Source organism: Nylanderia fulva, unplaced genomic scaffold (assembly GCF_048542155.1).
Source record: "Nylanderia fulva isolate GAGA-0341 unplaced genomic scaffold, ASM4854215v1 Scaffold51, whole genome shotgun sequence".
In the NCBI taxonomy this organism is placed as follows: domain Eukaryota; kingdom Metazoa; phylum Arthropoda; class Insecta; order Hymenoptera; family Formicidae; genus Nylanderia; species Nylanderia fulva.
Window position 1 is genome coordinate 577,501 of NW_028190599.1, and position 26,677 is coordinate 604,177.

The 26,677-nt window shown below is 33.4% G+C and overlaps 2 protein-coding genes across 3 annotated transcripts in view; one reads left to right on the top strand and one right to left on the bottom strand.

Annotated features, from left to right (window-relative positions):
• The window catches only part of LOC114941462 (uncharacterized), a 38,814-nt gene that overhangs the window by 8,291 nt on the left and 3,846 nt on the right, over positions 1–26,677 (bottom strand). The window contains exons 1-6 of one of the 2 annotated variants that reach the window (XM_029316455.2): positions 15,373–15,638; positions 12,908–13,273; positions 11,416–12,090; positions 8,419–8,963; positions 6,400–6,719; positions 1,382–1,678 (exon numbers count right to left, since the gene is read on the bottom strand). In XM_029316455.2, the coding sequence (XP_029172288.2) occupies positions 1,382–1,678; positions 6,400–6,719; positions 8,419–8,963; positions 11,416–11,591 (1,338 nt within the window). In that variant the 5' untranslated portion in view covers positions 11,592–12,090; positions 12,908–13,273; positions 15,373–15,638. Of the gene's footprint in view, positions 1–1,381; positions 1,679–6,399; positions 6,720–8,418; positions 8,964–11,415; positions 12,091–12,907; positions 13,274–15,372; positions 15,639–26,677 lie in introns of those variants that run through there. The other variant, XM_029316454.2, reaches the window with a different exon arrangement.
• Positions 3,444–26,677, top strand: part of Dop1 (dopamine receptor, D1) — a 131,445-nt gene continuing 108,211 nt past the window's right edge. Inside the window, exon 1 of the mRNA XM_029316458.2 lies at positions 3,444–3,485. The gene's annotated coding sequence lies outside the window, so the exon portion shown is untranslated. The remainder of the gene's footprint in view (positions 3,486–26,677) is intronic.

Genomic DNA, 26,677 nt, shown 5'->3' on the forward strand with positions numbered 1-26,677 from the left:
TATAAAAATAAAATTTGTGCTAAATTTGATTTTAAGTCAAAATTTAAAATTAAATTGATATATTAGAAAGAATACAAATTTGTTATTAATCAATTATTGGCTATGGTATTAAAACGATAAATTTTGCATTTTTTATTTATTTATTTTTTGTATAAAGCGATTATTAATATCGCGTTAAAGAGATATTAAATTACATTTATTAAGCGAAGGAATCTTTATTGTCATCATAAAATAATAAATCGAAACATATACAATATATACGTATGTATATGTATGTATGTATATATGCATTATTTTAATTTTGTGTAAAATAATATATGCATAAGAAAAATATTTTGTATATAGAAAGAGAGAGAGAGAGAGAGAGAGAGAGAGAGAGAGAGAGAGAGAGGGAAGGGAAACAGTCTTTCGACATTGTTTACTCGTAATAATCATAATAAAAAAACAAACAGAAATTAATAATAATATAAGAAGATACTCTAAAAAAACGATATGATACATGATATTTTAATGTCTTTATCAAATCAATTGCATTTGCATATGAATGCATATTAGTGTGAATGTCTCTATCAGAATATGTTATTTATTTATTTACATTTATGATTAAAAAAATTAGCATTTTTTAAATTATTTTATCATTTCTATCCTGCAGTGCACTGTTTCTATAGAATGAATTAATAATCAAATCAATCAACTACTTATACAATTATATATTGACAAGATACTGACAATAAGTCAGACTGACATTAAACCAGATGGTTAACGAAGTGTGTCATAAATAGTCAAAGCCTTTTTTATTCAGATTTCGTTAATAATCCATGTGCGAAGCGGGACAACGACATATTGTATAATGGATATTCACACAATAATTTCGTGCCTGTTACGTGACTAATTCGTACGCATTTCTGCGAATGATCGAGTGCTATTCGTATAATCCATATAGTCGCTTCGTTGCGCCTTTTGTTACGTCCGATCGTTTTTTCCATCTGGCGAAAGTCGCGCACTGTCTGTCATGCAAAATTGATCGATGAGAAAAAATATATTTCGATTTCCGGTATGTAATACAATTTTAATGTTTGATTTTGTCATACATCGATAATTTTGCTATCCACTGAAAATCTCTGTTAATATACCATTAAAAATTTTATTTTATTTAAATTTTATTTAAAATATTTTTAATTATTTAATTCCAATTTTATATTTTATATTTTATGTTTTTTATTTTATGATTTTAAGACTGGATATATTTTTAATGTCGACAGAGCTAAATATTTATAGAGGTGCAATTTTATATATGATATGCGAGATTTTAAGTATCGCGGTGCTTTGACGAGTAGAGAAGTATCTTGATTGCGATTACTTGACTTAAAGTTGCACTTACCACTACCACCGAGTAGAGAATCTTCGCTTTTAAGTCAGGAGCGTCCTTGAGCGACTCTAGCGCGTCTAGTGCGTCCAGGGTATGCAGATTGGCCTGGGCATAAAGAGCACCATACTTCTCGGCGAGTCGCTCCACCGAGGTTAAATCCGAGCAATTGTCCTCCACGTTGAGAACTTCACAGTTGCTACCCGTTACGACGGGCTCCGGAGTTGGGCTGCAACTCTCGTCTGTATGGTAGCCAGCGCTGCTGGATTCTTCCTCGTAATCATCGCCTAGGTTTTCCTCGAGATGTAATATCTGCACAATAATGGTTCTTGATGCAGTACAGAATTTCTACATTCAATTCTTAAATCCAAAAAAAATGTTTTTTATTTATATAGAGATATTGAAAAATGCATAATACAAAATTTATGTACTTTGGCTAATATCTATATCTGAATATTTAGACTTCTTTTGCAAAGAGCATATCGATAAAATGATCTGATTTTCGAAGATATGTTTTTTTATTTTTCTACCGTTCGACACTGTGTTTCTTTAAATTCTGTGTTGGTTTTGCAGTTCTCGATTAAAAATTTAAGTATTTTTTACAGTAAATAAAATATTTTTTTTAATGCACTCTGCGTATATAAGGTTGCTGTGTGTTTGTAAGGTATAGAAAAATTCAGAGTTGAAAATGCTTAGAGAATATTGGAATGAGAATAAATATTATCGCGAGAAAAAATATATTACAATTTATTCTTTTTAAAAAATAAGATAGAAATAAAAAAAAAGTAAAAATAGATTGGCTTTGTTTTTTCTCTCTTTCAGAAAAATCTAAAGAAGTATATTTAGAAGATGAATTTTATTTAATTGGGAATATTTACTGATAACAATTCTATTTTTTATTACATTTATGAAAGAAAAAACATATCGAAAAAGATAATATTTTTATTTCACTTGCGTATAGTAGAATATATCGAGTGTTGTCAGAGGAGGAACTGCTGAACAGTCGTAGCACACGCGCTTTTCTATTCACTTGTCCTATTTTCGATTGGGATTTACAGTCGATTCTGGGCTTTCAAATAAAACGTACTCAATAGAGAGCAATTAACGCGTTTCGGTATACCGAAGCGAGTTTTCCAATTCTGTTATATAACAATTTGCCACTTTCCGCGCTTTTTATATTTCAACGACCGTCATTTACGGCCGTTTTGAAGTTCTGCTCAGGATAAAAGAGATTAATGACTCGTGTATTTTTGCTTTCAATTTAACGCAAGTGATATACACAATTCTAACAACTTTGTCACTTTGTGTTTGTCCATTAACGAGAAGCAGTTTAAACACATCACATGATAGCGGGATTTATCACGCATTTCCAATTGAATTTCGACTGAATTTCGCGAGAAAGGATAGTGTGTGTGAAGCTAGCATATTGTTCAATGGAAGATCATAAATAAAATAATTGAGAGTTCTGGCTTTATTTTCAATTTAGTTCTAGAATTCTTGGTACTTTAAACAAATAGAAAAAGAAAATGCTTAAGAACAAATTGATATGTCAACTTTACGCAACATGTTACTTTGTCCTACCGATTTTCTTTATCATAGTAATTATCAGGATTTAAAAAATTGATAGTTCTACATGAGATTCAAAAAAAGAGTTCTGCCTTCTAAAAGCAAGAAAAAATGAAGCTAAAATAAAGACAATCGAAATAATAAGATTATTCTAATATATGCTTGTATTTTATTTGTTACAGGTAGCATTGCGATACACAGTGCGATTCACGTGTCCTATCGGAATCGGGAGTGCCATGTAAAGTTTCGCGCGTCGGGAGTGCCGTGTAAAGTGTCGGGCGATCGTAATTATTCGTGTTTTCGCGAGTGTTGCGAGTGCTACGTAACCAAAAGAGGAGGACGAGAAAGAGGCGGCCTGAGGAGGCATCGGGCGACAGCGGGGCAACTATGAGGTATGCATGCAAAATAAAAACATTTTTTTCACATTGCATTGTTTATGAGATATTCAATCGTTTCTAGACTTTTCAAATATTCATATGTATAATACATAATTTGCATATTTTGTTTTCAGATCGTCGTGCTGTATACTACAACTCCGCTATTGCAGCTATCGGTGAGTGAGAAATTGTTAATTTCATAACATTTCTATAGCAGTAGTGCAGTAATAGAGGTATGTGAAGCGTTTCCAATAGTTCTAGAATTTTTCATAGTTTAAACTCTTACATGAAGATATCGAAGTAAAACGCCGTTTGATTTTCAAGAATTCTGCTTACGAAATAATTATGGTATAGTTCTAAGCATATACAATGCCTTATTTCCAAAAAGTTCTGGTAATAATAATTAGAAAATTTTTCAAACAAATATTTTATATTGGCATATCAGTTTGTCTTTAGATCTTTTCTTTAATCGCTAAAACTATATTTGTTTAAACTACCAAGAACTATGTAGAACTATTGAAAATAAAATCTGAATTCTCAACAATTTATGATCTTCGATCACGAAATGATAATCTGATTTCACGCATACGAAAGAATAAATGTTGCGTATTTACGTTAAAACTCTTTAGAGGATTTCTCTCTTTCTCTGTCGGTCCTGGCGAAATTCATCAATCGAGCTAAACGTGATTATTTTCCTCATTGAAGTGAATGACTGTGGTCGAAAGGGGAGAAAGCAAACTAATTTTGCCGTTTGCATTGTCCGATTAAATAGAAATTGCTATTCTTCTCTAAGTGGACGTCCCCGATACATCGTGTCGCGCGTTTGTCATTCGCTATGGCATCTCGCGCACAATCAGTCGCGTTCTGCCAAAACGTTTTGTGAAGGCCAAACGTGTATGTACAGTCAGCGGAATCGATTTAAAATTTTTATTCCCACAAAATTTTGTGCTGCAACGGTGGCAATTAGACGTGTAAAATATTTATCGCGTATGCGACGTCGCTCTCAATGGTGATAATTTATGACCCGGCATTAAATATTCGCGTGCGATATTAATCGTAACATCCGTATTAACATTCCGCGATTATTAATATACTTTCGCGCACGCTTGCGCGTACCAAAACATTTCTCATAAATATCTTGCATATCGATTTTATCGATAAATTCGATGGGACAATGTTACTCGGAACTCTATAATCACGTTCTCGGTCATGAATTATGAATAATAAACATATTATGAGACGGAATTTACGATAAAACTCATCGATCAGGTGAGCTTGTTTTTATTTGATTAAAAAATTATTTCTATTTGCTTTTATACATGTACACACGTAAGTATATATGTATATTTCTTTGTGCATATTTTGTGATACATTTAATTTGATCTCAGTTTAAATATTTCTCATCGCGATGATGACATATTAATTGTATGGGCTAATGAATGATATACGCGAGCACACGTCTATTTAGTACACATATAACTATTTAGTATGTCTATATATTATATAATGATTAATTTTATTTCGACTAAAGCTTCAGCAATTTTGATATTCGAATCAAATAAATTCAATGTAATTGACTCACTAGAGAACCGGTGGAAATAATTTATATTCCCACATATTCCTGCTGCACGCGTGAATATAACATATCGCTTTGATCCCGATTTGATATCAGTGCTTGTTTTAATTTAATCTCGAGTTGATAATCACATCTCGTTTATTTATTAATCGTGCGCGAGAAATTTATTTCTTGTTGGTTGATTTCTATTCGAGTATAGCTTCAATTCGCGATGGATTCAGGGTGTCTAGCGGCCAGGGAAATTTGTAAAACCGAGCAGGGAATTATTTGGAATTGTCAGTGAAAAGTCAGGAAATTTTACTATTTCTCTGGATTTTTTCACATTATTCTTTATTTTTTTCAAAATTTGAAATTTTTTATTAAATAAATATAAACTTTTCTTTGACTCCAAGTACACTAATTTTATGTGTTGTTAAAAATCGATTCATCTGAAGCGTGTTCGTTAATTTATATTTTCATCGTCGTGTTATTTTATTTCAATGTGTTTGATAGAGACAAAACTAAAAAATTTGATACAATATAAATAAAAAAGGTGAGTATTTAAATAGTTTATAGTGACATGTTTGTTTCGATTATCGTACATTGTATAATTGATTTAAATTTTTGTTTTAACTTCCTTTTCATTGTGGACAAAAATATCTCAAGGTTTTCATGATTTGACACTTAATTGATTTATTATATAGATATATGCAAATTATATATTTGGAACAAATAATACTAAAAAGTCAGGGAAAAAAATTAATTTCTGGGCTTGGAAAATCTGAAAAAGTCAGGGAATTTTTTTCATTGAGTCTGCTGGACACCCTGAAATTCACCCTAGTCAAGCGCAATCGAGTCTAAGCAGTGACAAGAATATAAGCTCGTGCGTAATTTAGGCTCGTCATACGATCCTTATGGCCCTTATGGGATTTCACGATGATTACCCTAGCGCCCTTTGACCGTTCGTGGTCACGGATCGTCTTAGACACATCGGCTGCCGTAAATCCCGCGAGAGCACTCGCAGTTGCATGTGCTGTGTCACGACCTATCTTAGAACCGTGTTTTCTCTCTCGGGTCGGGCGGTGCAAGGTCCTTCACCTTTCTTATTGTTACTGCCGACCGTACGAGTCTCACGCAGGGGCACGAAAAATAAATCGCGATCGCACACGAACTACACGATCATTGTTTTAGTAGGCTAACCCGTTTCTCTAACGAATCTTTCCTTCAAACGGTCGCGCGAAGCGCGTGAATTGTCTCGCGAATAACTAACACTTGCATTGTTAAATATAACGAGCCTGAAACGTATTCTCTGACAATGAGCTATTTGAAGTCGAATTTTTTGTTCTACGGATATCGCATTTGTGTAATTAATATTCGCATTTTGGAGAAAAAATGCTTTCAAGCTGATGTTAAAGAAACAACCCGAGCGTAATCTGACTCTGCTCTTCTTGTATAAAGGTGAAGGGAAATGGGAAGAAGTTGGCGTATATTTTTGAAGATTAAATTTCGGGAATATTTCGTTGGTTCTCGCTTACCTGCGGATTATCTTCGCTCATAAACTGCAGGGCGAGCGCGCAACCCCTCGAAAATTGCAGCAATCTGGCAGCGAGAGCCGGGTTTTTCGCGTTGGTCGATGCGAAGGTCGAGTTTCGCAAGGCCGTCCATTGTCGAAGCGCCTCCTTGTCTTGCTCGACCCGGCGCTTCAGCTCCGCCAGTAGATTCTCCAAGCTACACGGCCCACCCGCTTTCTCCAAGGTGTTCAGCAGGCTCTGATTATCGATCAGCCGCTGCTGGATCTCGCTGTATTTCAGGGAAAGCTGCCGCTGATGCGAGGCCGCCTGTACACCTTGATCCGCTACAAAAGCGTAAGAAAAGATCGGAGCTTCTCTCTCCCTTTCTCCCGCCTTCTCTCTTTCTCTTCGGGAGTTTTATTATTATTTTTTATTATTAGAGCGGAACCGATGTGAGCGACGCGCGAGACGATTATTAGTGGCGTCCGCTGCTGTCTTTTTACGGCGCCTTGAGTTACGCAGATAGTCGGGCCGATATCCGGCACGAACAGTGAAATCATCGGGAGTGTCTGACATCATATATAGCGAAATGTACCATACTTTCCTCTTTATAATGAAACAGGATTAAATTATGCGCCGTTTCCGCACTTTCGCGCGCGAAGCGGATTGCCGCGGATTTACGCTCCAATAAGTTATACTAAGGTTTATTCCCATTATATCATGTAATATAAGATACCCATTACACCTTTTTCATTTATACATATATATATATATATTTAAAAATTTATAGGTATATATTTAAAGTGACGAAAATCCTGAGACAACCTTTATATCCTTGATAAAAGACATTGTTGATTATTAGCGTAATTAAATTATCGCTTAATGATCAAGCAACTTGGCACTCGTGTGAAATAAAGTTTCTATAGACATTTGTCAATATTTACGACCGATATCCTCTATATTGATCGTTGTTTCTCTTTTTAACGCCTTTCTCCTCGATAACATCCCGACGATGACGCGCATCTCGGATTGCTCGTCACGCAAGATATATCCGCGGACGAGAGAGTAGCACAGTCTTTCCTATGTAAATGACTTAACGCGCGGCCCCGACATTAGTCAATTTGCATTTGTAAACATAATGCGGCGCTAGTTAAAGTCCGATACTTCACGGTTCCGCGGTGCTCCAGATGTACGCGTGATGATGGAAAGGCCGTGCAACTTTATTCCGATGAAGTTAGCGGCGCGAATTAATCCCATTGGGCAGTAGATGATAATTGCATGCTGTAATATGTGTATTACCGCACTGATGAACGCGATTTGCACAGATAACTTCGGCCGAATCCGTGTCGCGGTTTTCCGTGGCGAATAATATTTCGATAACGTGTCCACTATAATACCGAATCTCGTACATGAAAATTTTGACGAATTCATGAAATAGCATATAATTGCAAAATATTGTAATATTAATTTAGGATTTTACTCTGATTTGCCTCAGCGGCAATTAACACTTCCTTTTTGAATAAAATTAATCGCGTAATCGAAAGATGAATGGATCCTCATTTATCTTTACTACTTTTAACAATTACGCACTTTGATTTACGATATATTGCCATGCAATTTATATATCGATAATACTATGTCATGTCAATTTGCGCACGGAAAAAAGCGAATTAGCTACTATAGCTAAATGTTAGCTGTCCATATATTATAACTTGAAATTTAATTATCATGCCTAAATTTTAACTATGGTAAAAAATATTTTTTAGTCTTACTTTAACGGAGAATGTTATAGCTAAAAAATATTAGCTATCATAGGCTAAAGTTTAGACATGCTAACTAAATTTCACGTGTAATATATGGACACCTAAAATTTAGCTATGCGGTAGCTAATTTTTTTCCGTGTGAAACTTTCAAAAATCAAGACGATGTAATTTGAATATTTACAAATTTACAAATATAACGTTACAAGAGATTACTATACATAGAGAAGTATTTGCGACGTGCGATCTTCGCGTTAACAATAAAATCGGAATCTTTACATACCTTTATGAGTTCCGGCGTGCTTGCCAAAATTCTCCATCTTGTGCAACGCTAATTTATAAGTCTCCATTCGCGTTTCGAGTTCCTCTTTCAATGCAATCGGCAAAGGTACCAGATTCGGTGTAACGGAGTTCTCGGAGTTGTTTGTTTGCGAAGAGGGCACCAGTCCGTGCTTGCCGAGTCCTTCAACGGCTCTCTCCAGGCCGCGTCTCCTCGATATCAGTACGTTCTTTGTGTTGGGTGATAATCTATTCAAGGATACGAGAAGTTTGCACCAGATCCGCGGTCGGACATGATCCTGACTGGTCGATATCAGATGCACTATCCTCCAGAGGACTTGCTCGATTCGCAAGATTTTCGTGTCGCTGACGTTCAGTTCCACCAGCCGAGAATAGAGCGCCTCCAGCAAGATGAGGCTGTGCGGTAGCGTCTCGATCAACAGGTCCACCGGAATATCCGTCAAGGCTGCCTTCAGAGTGTAATGCGGCAGTTTCATCAGAAAGCCGGCCGCTTCTCTGTATTGTCTTCCCTCGTACAATCTTAGCAGTCTGAAAGAAGGGACGTAGCCGAATTCTGTTAGTATGTGTGCGACAGTCTGTTGGCGGAACTTTACGTTATACAAACTAGAACAGTGTTAAGACAATATAGAATCAAGATTTAACTTTGCGACCCAAACTCATTAATCTTAATTATATATCTAGACGAAAATGATGTTTATGTTTATTCAATGTATATAGCAACAAAAAATTTATAATTAATAGATCGTATTTTTATGACACATTTATTAATTTAATTTCCGCTTATATCATGTATTATCAGATTTTCATGTTGCATTTTAAACAGAATACGTCTACGTACAGAACATGTAGCAAAATGTGATAAAAATATAGATTAAAAGATAAATTCGGTCCATCGAAATTGTCGTTGTCGAACATATTACGAAGATATTGAGGGAACAATACGAGCTATAAATCATCGTACGACATGGGATAGTGGTTGTTGAATGTAGTGAAGGTAATGTAGAATTGCTAATTGTGCAATGAATTTACGTAGATTCTGTGGAAATACTGGTATCGGCATGTATGCTAATAATTCACTGACAATAATAGTTTAGATTTATGATTATTGGTAGATATTATGATTATTGATATTCTAAGTTAACTCATCTTTAATCGAAAATACATACATAATTCTCTTTCACAATTGATATCACATTGCACCTACTTATGAGAATATAATTCAGAAGCGAGATTTGAAAATCAAATTATATTCTATCTGATAATATATGTATAATTTGAATATCTGAATATATATTTCCGGAAATATAAATATATCAGTTTTACATAGAGTGAATCGAAATTAAAGTTGTAGCAACGTGATCTTCAAACATGGTAAGGATATTAATATGAAAAGTAATCTCATTGTAATACGCACTCTCTTGATTATCGCGCTTGAAAAAAGTTTGTGAAGTTTGTTATATAAAAAGTAGATTAGATATATATATACAAACAGAGAGATAAAATTTTAATTTTAATTAATATGCAATGTTGAAATATATATAATGTAAGATACATGTTTCATATATTGAATCAGAATTAAAGTTGTAATAATTTGCAAATATTTACATGAAAATTTAAAAGTATCAATATATAAAAATTAATCACACACTACTATACGCCCTCTTGCTAGAAGTTGATTAAATGTGCTTGAAAAAACTTGTGAATTTTCTTACATAAAAAATAAAAAAATTTTAAAGCAATTAACAAAATAAATAAGAAAATATTTAATTATTATATATTTTTATATAATAATCATAGTTTTATATTTAACACATAATAACGTGATTATGGATTAACGAGCTGTACTTGAAACTACTGTCGGTGCTAATTATCTCGTTAGTCTTACGTAAACACAACAACTTGTATAATCACGAATTACCGTTATTAAAAAGTCACGACGGGGATGGATTAATTTATCTCAGACCTCGCAGACAAATAAGTCTCTCGGCGATTAATTATTGCGCGAATTATTCCTGTTATTAGGAAACGATGTTAAGCGGATTTATCGCGCGGATATCCGCAAACTCGCGGATCTACTCCTCTTATTAGACGTGAATCACGGTTGCTTTTTGCATCACGTAATTTCCGTATATACGTTTTATCGATCGGTCGTCTTTGTATAATTGATTGTCACGTTACTCCTTTCCTCTTTCACGGTTCTATTGATGCGCGACGCGCGCATAGGGAGATTAAATAAACCTATTAGACGTCGCGACTGTCTACCTGACGGATATGATGGTAATTATCTCTGATTCTTGACTCGCGAGAGAGGAAGACACAATGTGATTCGATAATGCAAGAGACTGTTATAGTTACATGCAGGCAGAGCGGCACGTTACTTCAACATATTTACGTAGCCGAGCGAATTGTAATTATAAGTTACTGCTTCGCAAAATCCTTTGTTATAATTCTTTCTGTGCATAAAAGCATCTCGTGCTTTATAATTGCAATGCCTTTGTACTGCCCTATGTATAATTAGTTGGTACAGTATGCTTATTATCCAACTAAAGGGCTAGAAACGTGAAAAATTTTTTGATGGCTTTTGAAGACTTGTTCTTATCAAAGTTGTGTAATTAATCAGCCGCGATTAATTAGAAACGCAAAAAATTTCTACTGAATTTTAAACGCAACTCTTAAACTTTTTCTCTTATCCTGATACCATTTTTTTATATGAACAAATTTTTAGCAAAGTTTTAACGACGTCCGTATATAAATCCGTATTCCGTATATGAATTTTGTATGTGTTTTTTATTAATGAAATTTTAATCGCTCAGATTTTTTTACAAGATATATGAATATATGAAATGGATATACCTGTTTTTTCAGATAATATACGGATTTTGTTACACGTCCAAAAAATGCAGTCTTTAAAATACTATATATAGGCCTCAGTGACCCGACTCGAGCGATTTTAATAACTTTCTACGTAAAGTCTACGTACCTTCTCAATGCCATCCGCGGATTTGAGCCCTCATCCTCCGGGATGCCGATATGGCCGACCTGGAACTGCGAACCGGGACCCCATACGAGTTTCTGTATCGTATTTCTGGGTCGCTCCGGCCTGATCCTTTCGCAGGAATTGATGCCTGAAGGTGATGATACGCTTTGCCTGCTCATCTTCGTCCACTCTTCGCCGTCTTATTTTTTTAACTCTATCCTTTTCGATAGGCGCCCGAAATCTGTATTTATATTTATTTCTCTCGCGGAAACGAAGGTTAAAAATGTCACTCGAGAATCACCCTTGCGATCTTTTTCTCGGCTCTTTGGGACAGTCCATTCAAGGCACGTTTACTTCACGGGTCGACTTTTCTTTCACCGCTATTTCGAGACTTTCACGATCCTTTCTCTCTGTTCTCGATGCGATCTTTGACCCGTCAGCCACGCGTCTTCGTGAACTCTGGGTCGCCGTCCCACCTCTTACAAATTGATACTTTTTACAGCATACTCGAGGGCGAGTGTGTCCCGATGATGGCTCTCGTCGTCGGCTCTTTATTGCTTTATGTGCACTTAGATGTTTTCACAATCGCGGGATTTCGTCAATCAAATCGATTTCGAATGTTTTGTGATTTTTTTCGGCTTTTGAGATCCGGTAAGCAGTACGGTGATTTTTATAAACCTAAATAAATAAATATTTTAGGAGAGAAAAATTAGGCGTGTATGTAATATCGCGATTGATTCAATTTTAATTAAAATTTCAGACTTTTTCGTATTTTCCAGATTTTTCAACAAGACAATGACTTCCAAATTAATTTATTTGCTTTCTTTGCGAGAACACGTTTTTCAATTGTATTTTGTATATGATTGATTTTTACTTAAATAAATTTCCCTACTAATTTATCCATTAATGCTATTCTCGTTGGACTCAATACTTTGATGTTTTTTCGTCAATATTATTCTTTAATTTATTTGTATTCTATTCGCGTAGCTCGCAGGTGAAATTAATAAGCATGTGTTTAATCAATTTAGTTTTTTCACTCTTCCATCTGTTTTCTATTTTTATTGGTAAAATTTCTATCTAAAGCGTACGTAAGTTATATCAAAATTATGTTATTGAAATAATTTCAATTTTTTTTCTATTTCGTACTTTGTAATGCACACACAAGTTGAATATCTTCCTAACGATAAAGTTTAAAAATCGACTCTTTTTTTTATAATCGTATCCATTAGAGCGACGCGTGCTGATTACTCTCGCTCGACCCCTCGTTTTTCTTCGCTTTGACTTCACTTTGTCCTTGACGAGGTTAGCCCTTCCTTTCTCTCCCTCACGATTTTCCACACGTCTGGTCTCTGGCAGAAACGTAAGCTGCCTCGAGGCAGACCTCGTCGTCTAATTTTCTAACCGCTATTCTCTCCCACATGGGCTCTTTTTCGCAATTCTCCGCTCAGAAACAGCCGGCAGAAACATTTCATTGTTGATTCGCTTTTGTACTCACCGCATCGCTCTCGATCTGGTTTCTTCACTTGTTGAACCTCAATTCCTTCGATCTTCTATCGTTAGTGCTAAGCCAGTCTCATTATCATCATGCAATTATCTCCGTGGCCCGCGTCGATCGTTGATCGATCTCTCGACGATCCTCACTCTTCAGCTCAAGAATGCCCGAAGTCGATTAACGATTTTTTGGCTTTCTTTTCGTCCCTCTATAGCGTATTACGCATCCTTCTTTCTCGCTCGTCTCTGTTTTTCCGCGTCTCTTTCTTTCACAAATTTCTTTCTGCCTGGATGGTCCTCGAATACGAAACACGAACTGGCCTACAGCCTCCGGGCAGACCGGCCCACTTTTTCGCGAGACAAGCTGGACCTGCGGACAGAATTATTCACTGTGAGTCGCGTTCTTTCTCGATGCGTCCCGGCGAAATATTTTTACGCGCTCTCTGCGATGCAATCCACGTGGGAATATGAATGTGTCGAGGGATTTGCATAAATTTGTAATATATCTCGCGTGAAATAAGTGCCGAAGCTCTCCGGCACAGCAAAATTCCACTGTATATCCAGGGTGTGTCTCTGAGCTATTGAAAACATTTTAGCGACTAATAACTTGGCGAATTTCAAACGAAAATTTTATCTATATTTATGTATCATATATAGATATATATTTCTATGTTAATTTTATAATTAAATATTACATTGAAATAGTATTAAAACAAATCTAAAAAAATTAAGGAACAAAAGTTCTATTAGTTGTTCACACGAATAAAATTGAGTTTTTGTCCTTATTTATTTTTAGTTTATTTTTATAATTATAAATTTCTCTAGACATTTTTTATATAGAAATAATCGACATGAAAAAAGCGATTCGGAAAACTTTGACATTAATATCTTAAGATGTATGATCTTCGATTTCCTTAAAAGCGCACGCTGTATGTATATGCACATGTAAAACAAGAAGGTGAAAAGAGAAAAGTAAATTCAAATAGAAGTTATCAAAAATGGAAGGAGTATCCATTTTTCTTCTGCAAAAGTCTTCTTGTATACTTTGTACACGTGCGCGCATTCTAGTAGAATAAAATATTTGCCGTTAGCGAGGCGACACTCTATAGCGACAGAAATGGTCCATGCATGATGCATCGGATCTCGGAACTGCGGTGTATAATCTCGCCGGTGCATCGCAGATACCTAGCAAATTTCAGTATATATACCTTTGCTGGAAACATGTGCCTTTTATGGTATGATAAAGTTCACGGACGAGAGAAAGATATTGAAAGATTTTGCGAGAAAGAGAGAGAGAGAGAGAGAGAGAGAGAAAAAACGGGACGGAAATAGAAAAATGAATATCTGCAATGAATAATTCGGAATAATATTATAGCATCGCTTAGTGAATAAACGGTGAAAGCAAAAACATGCATCGATTTGAACAGCTATTGTATCTAAAGTCAATTGTAAAGTTTCTGCATTAAAAAATGTTATTGTGTGATATAATATATATTTTTGATGTATTTCGTTTAAATTTTAAATATCTGAGATAATTGGTGAGTGATTAACACGTCAGTTTTTTTAATAGTAGAGTATTTAATATATTTAATGAAACATTTTTTTCGTAATTTATTATATCAAAGAATACGAGTTTGGTTGTACTATAATTGCATATAGTAACAATTTTTTTTAATTACTTTAATTACGCTTATGTGCACAGAATTCGTCGTTTTACTACGGTTCTCGCAATTTTTTAATTATTATTAGCTGAATTAATTTTCGAAAATGTGATACTATAATAAATTTTAATATAATTCATGCTGCATTTAATAAAAATATCGAAAAAAATATAAAGTTAATTGAAGATAATTATCAAATTTATTATGGAATTTACCACCTCGCGAAACAAAACATAAATTTTAATTAAAAAATGTTAATTAAATGGCGTTTTAATTAAGCTAATTTTCTAAAAGGAATTTCAAGACACGATTATAAATAATATAATAGGTTCATTATATCAATTATGTGTATTTATTTTCACTCTTAAATTAATTTTATAACATCAGATAATATACTTTTAAATTATGAACTATGAAAATATATGAGTAGATTAAAGTTTTGAGTCTTTATCTATTTAAAAAATTTCTCATTGTGATATTTCCATTAAAAAATTTTGAATGCATATAGTACTCGACACTATACATGTAATTTTTTAAATACATTATATATATATATATATATATATATATATATATATATAATATACAGTGCAATCATTTATAATTTATTTACATATACATAAGTTACATAAAAGTATTATATAATTTAAAAAATGAAAAAACTGATTGAATTTTAATGTGATTATCTCACATTGAAAACTCACAATTTATCCGAAATATTGAGATTTCTGATTCATTTTCTGTTCAATTTTTATTCGTATACATAAACGTCCCATAAGAGATTCAATTATGTTAATTGAAGACTTACAAGAGTCTGGTAACAATGGAGTACATCCTGATCCTTAGATCCGGAATATCCACACTGCGAACAAACTTCCTTTCGATAGTCAATCCGCGCGAAGAATCATCTTATATAACTGTCGAATGATTTTAGTTGTCTCGCGATTCGGAAACTTCACCGTGAACACGTTCACAGTATCGCGAACTCGTAACGCGCGATCGAATTCGCTCGTGCTTATCTAGGACCACCGAGCTTGTGGCGGCGATGCGTGTTTTTGCTGGCGAATTTCGAATGACACGACATGTCGGTCGTGAATGCGAGTAACGAAGTTGCCGTTCGTCTTCGGGAATACGTGAGATCCCGGTTCGGAAGGTTGGTGGTGGAAGAAGAGTGGAGGATCACTCTCTGTCTCTCTCTCTCTCTCTTTCTCTCGCGAACGATTCTCATCCTGGAACACGTGGGATAAAGAGGAACGGGGATTGAGACAGAGAGCAAAATGAGGGGAGAAATGATTGGAAAAAAAAGAGCGGAAGAAGAGGAAGGAGATAGGAAAGAGAGACACCAAGCGAAAAACGATCATCAAGTTCTGCGTGAATGAGTGCGCGAGCGAGGAAGAAAGCGATAGGAAGAGTGAAAGAGAAGACGTAAAGTGATGAGTACTCTAGGCGAAGAGGATGAGCAAAAAGCCATCTGTTCTATGACGGTATTCGCATCAACACATGGGGTATAAAAAGTATAAATACCATAGATATAAACGCCTCGAGCAATCAAGGGAAGCGGAAGATGATGGAAGAAACGGCTGCGGGAGACAAATGACTTCGAATACGAAGCACAAAGCGGCCGTTCATCGAGATGATAAGAGAAGACGCTCCTTCTGTTCTTCCTCGCGTAATATCCTCGTTAATGCCACGAAGGTTGCAATTTAGAGGAAAAATTTCGATATAGCATTGTCGATTCACCTGTTGTACGAGATCTTTTACAAAGCAACGAGCTTTAACGAGCTCTGGATTACGCGGCTTTTCCTCGAAGCGCGAAGAGAAGGAGGAAAAGACAGTCAGTCGCGAACAGCCATTTGAGAAAAGACCTGATCTGTCTTCCGAGGGAGACAGCGGGATGGAGATAGCAGGATGCAGAGAAAAGAGATGAGGAAAGAAGAGAAGGCCGACCTACTGTCCTGCATACCGCTACTCGGCGCAATCTACAGCAAGGTGGGACCGAACACACTCGGTAGAATCCCGGACGAAACCGATCATTATTATTATTTAGCGCATTTTCTTCGTGACTTCCACAATCGTTCGATGGAGAGTTTAGCGGAGAAAGGTGAGATGCCGATTCACTTCTCGTGCCGCAACTTTTCCCACTAAATCACACGTGTCATCGCCGTCATACAGGATCGCGAATGCTTTCTAACGAGAATACACGTCTTCTTCGTCGAACGAACCTCTGGATTAGGATTTACGTTTCCTGTGTAGAAAATCCCAGAGAATGAGAAAACGGGTTCCTCTTACGTTCATTATTAACTTTAACCGCGGTTTAACTCCCGTCGTTTGTCATTTCCTAATTACAGTTTTGGAACAGGACATGGTAGAATTAGTTAAACGAGTTGAAATTAATGGAAATCGATGAACACTGTTTTTAAAAGATGAGACGAAATGTCCGGCGAAACAGAAATAGAGAAATTATTGATTTTCGAGATTTTTATTTGCTGAATATTACATGATGTATTTATTATTATCGGAATCTGCAAATAGTTACGTGACTTACTTTTAACTATTCATTAATACAGTACCTTCGATGCTGTCATTTTATAGAAAATTTTACATGCTGAAAATGCAAATATATGCGTTAAAATATGAATATGACCGTTCGATAAACAATAGATATTTTCGGTTATATGAAGTTGTATGATTACATTTTCTTTTTCATATAACATTGTAATTGCAATGCGCATACAAATTTATGAAACAATAAATATCTCGAATAATTCAAATGCAGAGGACCATATGGATTTAATAACATTGCCAAACATCGACCTGTTATTTTGCCGATATTGTGTGATTTTCACAAAAGAAAATATATCACGCAAAACATATACTATAATTTACATTGCATTTAAATGCACTGCCAATTATTTATCTGTTTCTCTTGTCCTTTTCTCTTTAATGCCAATCTACTATATCTGCATTGCAAATATTTTTACACTTGCAAAAATATGTTATACATTTTTGCGGTTTTGTTTGAAATATCACTTCAAAAAATTCTATTCATCCGTTGAATTTATCATTAAAAACAAGTCGTGATCGTACGTGAAATAATCGTGTAGGATATTGAAAATGTTTTCTTCTCCCAAACGCAAAATATTTTTGGTTAACATGATACATTCGCTCGACGATCGTTTCTGTAAAAGCATATGGTTTTGAATTATTTGTTTCATAAAACAAGCAAATAAAAAATGTGTTGTCTCACTGGAAAAAGTCAATTAGATTTCTAGGAATGAAGAGCGGTTCGCGCACTGAATTTGTTTAAAACTGTCCTGATAAAGTTACACGCATTGCCATTTCGCAATACACCAGAAATTCAATATGTCTCAATTTCTATGGATCGCAACTTTTCTAATCTGAATTTCAATTTGGATGACCTGTTTTGTATTTCCAAGTTTTTTTATTTTGTTACTTTTCCGTAACTGTAATACGCGAAATTTTTAATTTGCACTAGAGAACTATATATTCTACTATCATTATATTTACATTCAATTAATTTTGATAAAATTTCTATGAATAACGATTGCAATATTAAATTTATGCAGCACAAGAATCAAATAGCTACTGCGATCTTAAAAAAAAATAAACATTATATTTAATTATCACATAGTCGTTAATCATACCAGTTTTAAATAAAAATATAACGTAGTATCTGTATAATATATATGTGTGTGTGTATATATGTATATTCCATTATTATCATGGAAATTTCTATTTGCAAGTATAAATGTAACATTCTTGTATCATTGTTAAGTATTCAAATCGTCTTTTTTGCGGGATTTCAGTTGAATAAAGATTATCATACAGCTCTTTTGTTCTTGCATAGCTTCTCAAAGCCATTTTATGAAAATTTGATATGTAATAATCATACCAGTGACGCAAACTAGCGCACGAATAAAATATAATTGTACATTGCCGCCGATATCATCCGCATTCATCCGAATCCAAATACTATTGTGGCACTTTATTTTTGAATTTTATTCGATTTTTTTGCTGTACAAATTAATTTTACGGGCATCATGTAATGAAAGAATTTTGATTCTCGTTAAGATAATTACAAATTAGTGAAACAAATAAAAATCCCAAATATGTTTTAGAAATTGTTTATGCAGAATAAAAATATATTCTCTACTTTCTATTATGAATTTATAATAATTATTTATTAATATCTACAGCAATGATAAATGTGTTTTGTGAAATGCTCTGGACGGGAGGAATTTTTGTTTCGCTATGATGTAGTCTTGACGCGTATTTGTGACATTACATTTTACGGATATTAATTTCAAAAACGTTCCGTCTCATTTAAATAATGCAAATTGCAATCGTATTTCGCATTCAAGTTGTCGCGAATGTGTTAAGTTATATTCAATCTTGGAAACATGAAATGGACAAGTGCACAATTGTTTTTTACGTTTTTAATTCACGCTTGCTACTTTTTTGAAAGCACATTTCTCTTTGAGAATGTAAATTTTAGCGGCTATTACAACGAGATACAGCGATAGCTATCATGTCATTATTCATTAATATTAATTCAGCTTAACTAATTTTATAAATGCGCGACGAGGATTACATATCTTCTCTATAGTAGATGATTATATAGAAATACGATTATATCTTATTCAACAAAATTATTTTGCAGCGCGATTATTTTTTCACTTCCACGGTCGAAATCGTTGCTATCCGTTAAAACGTAACGGGATTTGGATATATCCGAAGAGCAGCAATTCTGCGACAGCGTATCTATCCTATTATAACGGTACGGTTAATGCGATTTTTCGTGATAGACTTTCAATCTATATTGTTTCGCGATCACGATTTAAGTGAAAGTTTTATTTGTTGTCGCGGAAAACTTAATGCGATTTTCATATAGAGATAAATCTCGTGTAGATGCTCTCAAGATACATATGCACGTGTAACGATTAGCTCGTTTTTATTCACACAATTTGTTTCCAGACGATGATATTTGATGTGAATTATAGTGCATATCGCGATAGAATAGGATTCGTAACACAATATTTTCAAAATATTTTTCTGTATAAACGAGTTTCGTAGAGATTCAATGTTACAATTAGATCCAATCTTTGTCGCAGGTTTGATATCAGTGCAGTATAATTTTCTATGAATATTTTTAATTTATTTTTATATTATCTAATATTTTTTATTTATTTTTATATTGTTTTTCTCCTACCAAAATTAATTAATTAATTAAATTAATCACGCTTGATTCGTAATTTTCAATTTATTTATACATTTTCCGTAGCAATACTGTTTTGCGTAAAATCTTTGAAGTGTAATATATTATTCGTAATTGTCAGTTAACACGAAAATATTACTTGAGAGTATTATAATCACTAAATTTTAATTAAAAATTTTACGTGTATAGTGAATTTGAAGTTCAAACAAACTTAAGATTACATTATTCATACATAACTTTACCGTAAATTATTAGCATCTTCCATATTGAATGAGCTTTTAGTTATTTGCTGTGATATGCGACATGACATATTATTGTATGTCACATAATTGTCACATAATTGTTGTATAATAAGTTTGTGAATAAACCAACATTTATTGCGATATTGTTAACAATATCAGAATAAATGTTGCATAATTTTGCGTAATTTGTACGTTTATTAATTATTACAAGTCGCTGCACTCACGGGTGTAATTAATAAACTTCCGTGCTCGGATATATCGTTGTTGTCTCTTGGGATTTTCTAGTACAAAGAGCGAAATGGTTTGTAATAACTAAGGGAATTGAATTTACGAACTCCGAAAACGAAACAGTACTGACTTCTTATCTCTCTTGTTTTATGCACGCAGACTATGAATTTACATTAGATATCCTTGTAAAATGTGATTGTTGTTTTGTTGAAACAAAAAAATTTCATAAACGTGTAATTGTTTTAATATATAGCGTTATTCGTTGCTATTTTTACATTCACAATTGGATTAAAATCATAAGAAATTTAATTTATAAAAAATTGTAATTTGATGTAATTATTTTTTAACTACTAAGATTTTGAATTATTTTTTCATTATTTGAAACATTTTAGTATTACTTAGAAAAACTATTATTCAGAATACTTTATTACAGTAGAGAAGTATATATTATAATTTTTTTTTCAAATTTTTATTTAAAATAATTTTCTATTCGATATATGTGCACGCACAAGTTTTCGCGAGACCTATTAGAATATATATTGTCTTAAGAGCAAATCATGTTTTAATTACTGCAAAGCAAAATTAAATTTAAATTAAAATTAAATTAAATTAAATTAAAATTATTATTAATAATAATTAGTATTTAATAACTACATAAAGCGCGGAAGTTATGTTTACGACTTGAGTTCTCTCAAAAGGATATAAGAGTAAATAAACTAAATTGCTTTTTGCAACTAAATTGCTTTTTGAAAATTACTATATATTTTTGTGTGTATATGAACTTAGATAAATAATAATCAGTACAAATGTCGCGTAGGGAGTAATGTTTGCCTTTTTAATCCGTGAAACATTGCTCTGTTTTATGTATAAGTGATTTAATTTGCTTGTTCCAATTAAGGCGTTCATCGGGTGAATATGTGTCACGGGTCATCGATATAAAACGAGGACGACGAACGAACAAACCCGCTGGAGAAAGATTACAATATACGCCCGGACACGACGAGTATACCCTCCCAGTTCCTTTTTTCTAACGGCACACATATCAATTTTTATCTCGGCAGCAATTCGCAAATGAAATATCGGCCCTCGGCTCAGACAGTGGAGATATAAGTCGAGTGACGGCGATAATCTTCACGGTTGCTCGAAAGTGCGCGGCCCCCTTTATCGTTCCATATTAATTCAACTCCGGCGCCTTTGTTTCAAACTGTTCTTCGACACGTTCCCGTTTCGCAGACTTAAAGGACGCTTCGTCACTGTGTACACGCCTCTCTTTGTAATAAAGTACTTTTACGGATTATAATTCTTTGTTTCGCCAGAGGGATGTAATGTAGGACGTATTGCGCGCCCAAAAAGAATTGCATTTCTACGTTTGTAGCTGTGCAACTGGCATTCTTTCCGACGCAGTCATTAGTCTATTTCTTCTACATCAGCATACATATATTATTATGCATTATTTGATAAAACGTCAAATTTTTATGTCAAGCAATCTAAATTGCAAAAAAATTGCAAATTGTAGAATTGGATAAAATCGATTCTGATTTTATGTACGAAGGTAAAGTAGTACAATAGATGTAATGTATAACGAGATGAATTTTGCATTTTTTAAAGATTGTCTCTGACGATATTTATGTATTAATTAGCAAATTTATTTTACATTTGTACATGCGGTGCTTTATGTAAATACGTGTGACTTTGATATCTTCTTATTCGGTGTACATTTACTCAGCTATACTTTACACGCAGAGATGTAAGCGAAGGTTGAACTAAGCAACTCGGAACGTTTTTGATGTGACAGTTAGGATTGCCATATGACGCACGTGATGCTAGTGTTTAGTTAGAGGAAGTCATTTTCACACTCGTACATCTTGCTCGAAGTGCAGTCACGTCTACCGCCTCATATTAATTTGATATTACACGTGTAGAGAGATTCCGAAAGATTCCGTTATCATCCCTTTTGTACGTGGTGCTTCGCGCTAAGAGATCGGCACGTAAGTTACAGCTGTTTCTCTCATTAGAGAATAACGAAATTTGCATACGCGAAGAGAGATTCCAATCTTCGATAAGAACCTTTCATCAGAATTTTTCAACATTTTGTTAAATATCAAAATGTCTAAGAAAATATTCTAATTAGAATATTTCTTATGATATTGAATTAAAGAGCCAATATAATGAAGAAAAAAGTTGGAAAAATAAAAGAGAAGGTTGATAAATATTTATTTGCGCGGTTAATAAATAGAAAAGAGAACTCTTTTATCAGATTTTTCATACATTTTTTTTGATAGAACGGTAATATGAAATGATCATTTGTGAAGATGGTCCCGCTTATCTATAATCGTAGATTTCTTTGTCATCTTCATCTCTCGAAGCAAGTCTTTCTTTCTCGCTGCTGCTTGAATTCTGCCGAAATATTCCGGCTTGATTGCAGTCTTTTGGTATTTCTGAGCCATTGAAATTTGATCGAGATTGCATTACTTGGCGTGTCGCGTTATTATCTTTCAACCGGCTTCGTTGGAAGCCGGCGACTTTCTCCGCGACACTTTAAAACCGGTGCTACACGATAGTCTCATTCGTTTGTCGGAGAGTTTGTCGGAGAGCGAATCTTCCATTCGCCGGAAATTGCCAACATAGATTCACATATCAGTATGTCAGACATTTGAGCGCGAAGAAATCGGTGCTCTCGAAAAATTGCAATCAGTTTTCTGCCGCGACGCTCTGTGCAACATTCTTTCCTAGGTCTATTAATTCTCTAAATATATTTTTAGAAAAATAACTGGAGGAAAATATGTATATATAAATATTTTTGTTATAATTTATATATACACGTGTATATAATTTAGAGCTTGCAATACATAATTATATAGAAATGTATCTAAGCAAGCTATGGTTTATATGATCACATCATTGATATGTTAATTTATACGCTTAATTAATACAATACGGAAAATTAATCCCGTTAGATCGCTGGTAATCGCACATAACAACGTAACGCATCGAGCCGTATCTAGCGAACTCGATATTCGCGGCTTGAACGAGAATACTCGATAAACGAGAACGCGCGTGTGTATGTATTTCCTCGGTATTAAATCCGCAGAGTAACAAGCGCAATCTCTTGCACTCGCTCTGGTTAACCCGAATTTGATTAACGCGCGGAAATGCAAATTGCAACATACAAATGATCAACACGTTTGCTCATAATTTACCGTGAAACAAGCGGAAATAGATTCGAGAAAGGATAGTAAAAAAGAAATATTGTTGTTACAGACATATATGATGTATTTCACTGAATTTTCTACTTTCTCCCGATTACACTCTTCCTCTTCGATGAATCTAGATAGAGTCAAGTTTTTGTTCTTTTATATATTTTTTATGAGATTCTATTTTTTCACTATTTTATAAAAATCTGAAAATTCATTTTTATTAAAAATAAGATATTTTCTATTGAAAATTGAAATGTATTATTTAGATATATGTATATGGTCTATTATTTTTCACGTAATCTATTTTGTTGATTTCAAAAAAACATGGTCTGTGTCCTATCCTATCATATATGTCATATGTGACAGCAACTTGTTTTCACTTTATTAATACTGTTATATATTCATAGTTATTGAAATCATTTTTTTATTAACAGTAAGTAGTAAGTAACAATTGGATATTATGAAAATTGATCTTTATCAAATATTTCAGGGATATATTTTAGAGGGAACAGTTTATTTATATTATAATTATTTTCATATATTTTTGATCCGCAACTAAATTTTTGCAAAACTTGTAAATATTTTATAAGCAAACTCAAACTGCATTGATAAATTATTATCAATGTAGCACATATAGGGAAATGATTATAACGTTAATATTTTAATATATAAAAATATTATTTAAAGAAATTTTTGAAGCATAAGACGATTTTAATAATCTTATAATTAATTAATACAATTCTTCTAAAGTCTAAAGCCAAAATAAATCACAATTTTAAAGATATTTTACATTTTGTTTATATATGATCCATTTCTTTTTAATTAACTACAAGCTCAAAATAAAATTTCGCTCTCTACGCCTGACGAAAGATACTTTAGTTATGATATTTATTACACGTATTTTTGCAATAAGAGCGGAAATATGGAAAATAGAAACAATGTCCTAGCGTTCCTGAAAAATTTATAAATATACTGTGGAGAGCGCACTGGAAATTTTCAAAAAAACTCACTGTAAAAAATCAAGAGCGATGCAAGCTAGTCATTCATCCCTTCGTTATGCATTCGACGCGTCTGACAGACTTTTGAATATTTACGCTCTGGATGCACATTTAACCGCGACTGGACGACAGCGTGGATGGCGAACGCGTAAATCACTAGCGGGAAGGTCAAAATTGCGGTATTACGTATACTTTTTACTATTTGTCGAGCGATCTTGATAAAATTTCTGCACAAAATTGTACAAGCTGATTATAGTGTGAACATTGATATTTCTGTATTTATAGAAACTACTTAACAGTCAGGATAAATAAAAGTATTCGGAAACTTTATTCATTATTTGGCATTTAAAAAGTTATAAAATAATAAAATAATCCATAGTTCAAAAATATTTCACAATTTACATTTTTGCGTATATGAATTTTTGTAATGAAACATGATTACTATTTTTAATTAATAGCAATAATATAAGTGTGAGATTCAAATAAAATATAATATAATTAAAAGTAATTATTTAATGTATATATAAATGTGTATAATAATTGTATACCTAAATATGCTTCTTTTATGTAAATTTTACGCATTTATCATACTCCTTGCATTTATAAAATTGCATTAGTTTATATGGAAAATGAAAATTTCATATGCAAATAGATTTTTCATCATCTCTCATTGCAGCTCGTAGAGCGAGTTTGACTTGTTGCAAATAGCGTCAAATAGATCTATCGATTTCTAAATTTACGTGGAGTACGCAGAACAGCTGCGGAATTTATTATACTTTGAGTGAAAGCAAGGGTGAATATTTTTAAAAACCGCAACCGTAAGTTAAGCGCGTTGTGCAGAGAAAAACGCACAGATATATTGATTTTTTACAGTTATGTATAGATACACGGTACTGTTGCAGTGTACGCGTTGCCGGGGTCTTTGTTACCGTTAAAGACGCGACCCCGCCCGTATACACACACACACACACACACACATATATAATTTTTTTTAAAGCAAGTTGTAAGTTAGCCTGACAGGTTCACTTTACTTTCATTTTTTTTTCACCGCTGATAATAATCGTACAGCCGACGAATAACAAAGTGTCCTCTCTGATTGATGATCTCTATTTGTTATTCGAATCGTTTTACCTTTGCTTATTCGTACATTCGAGATATCACGACTAATATTTTTCTCTCCTTTTCATCAAGTTTCGATTCCTTATAAACTATAAATTTAATATTCGGAAATATTTTTTCGGAATTAAGCATAAAGTTAGCGTAAAATTATTAAAATATAAACTTGTTTGGAAGGTAAATGTAGAAAATATGTTTTCCACACTGCAATATATTATTCCATGTCAACACAAATATTGCAACATGTTCGATATAATTTCTGCTTTGAGATGGACGTGCACAAGATATTTCCCAAAGCTTGCAAGAGCATGCAGAATATTATGTTATGCTTAAGTTTTTATTAATTATGCAAAAATATGGCTGTAAGCATGAATTGATCTGTGTACTATAATGATGCATATCATAGGTGAGAGATTCAATTGATATGCGTTAAGCGAGAATGATATTCAAAAAGTATTTATACGCTCTATATGCATTGAAAAATAAATCTGTTTCAAAATTTAGATTTCGCATCGTATTTTCTTTGTTGTTAGTTTCAAATTTTAGAGGAACGTGGTTATCGCGTTAATCGATCATCCAAATCGTCGGCGAAACAATCATTCAAGCTTATCCCCATGAGCCATCAGAGTATATGATTGCATCGTTAACGTAAATCGAAAAGTTTCGCTGTAACGTGCCCAAGATATGATCGAATAAAAAGGATTTATATCGCTCTAATTATTTTGCAGAATAATAATTTATATAAATTATTATTCTGTATAATAATTATATAATAAAGATATAAAATATCTGTATAATAAAGGTAATAATAATTTATATAAATTATTATTCTGTAATATAATTAGAATATATATATATATATATATATATATATATATATATATATAAACTAGAGAGAATAATGTTTAATTTCTGGTGTTAATCCTCTAATTTTTAAAGATACGAAATGTGAAAACACGTGCGCAAATTAATATGATCGTAATTTTTAATTAAACGTTAAGTTTTACACTATGTTATAATCTGAAAGTCTTTTTAGCAATAACAATGGAGAAGTTATCCGTAATAATGTGCTGCACACCACGTCCATTATACATGT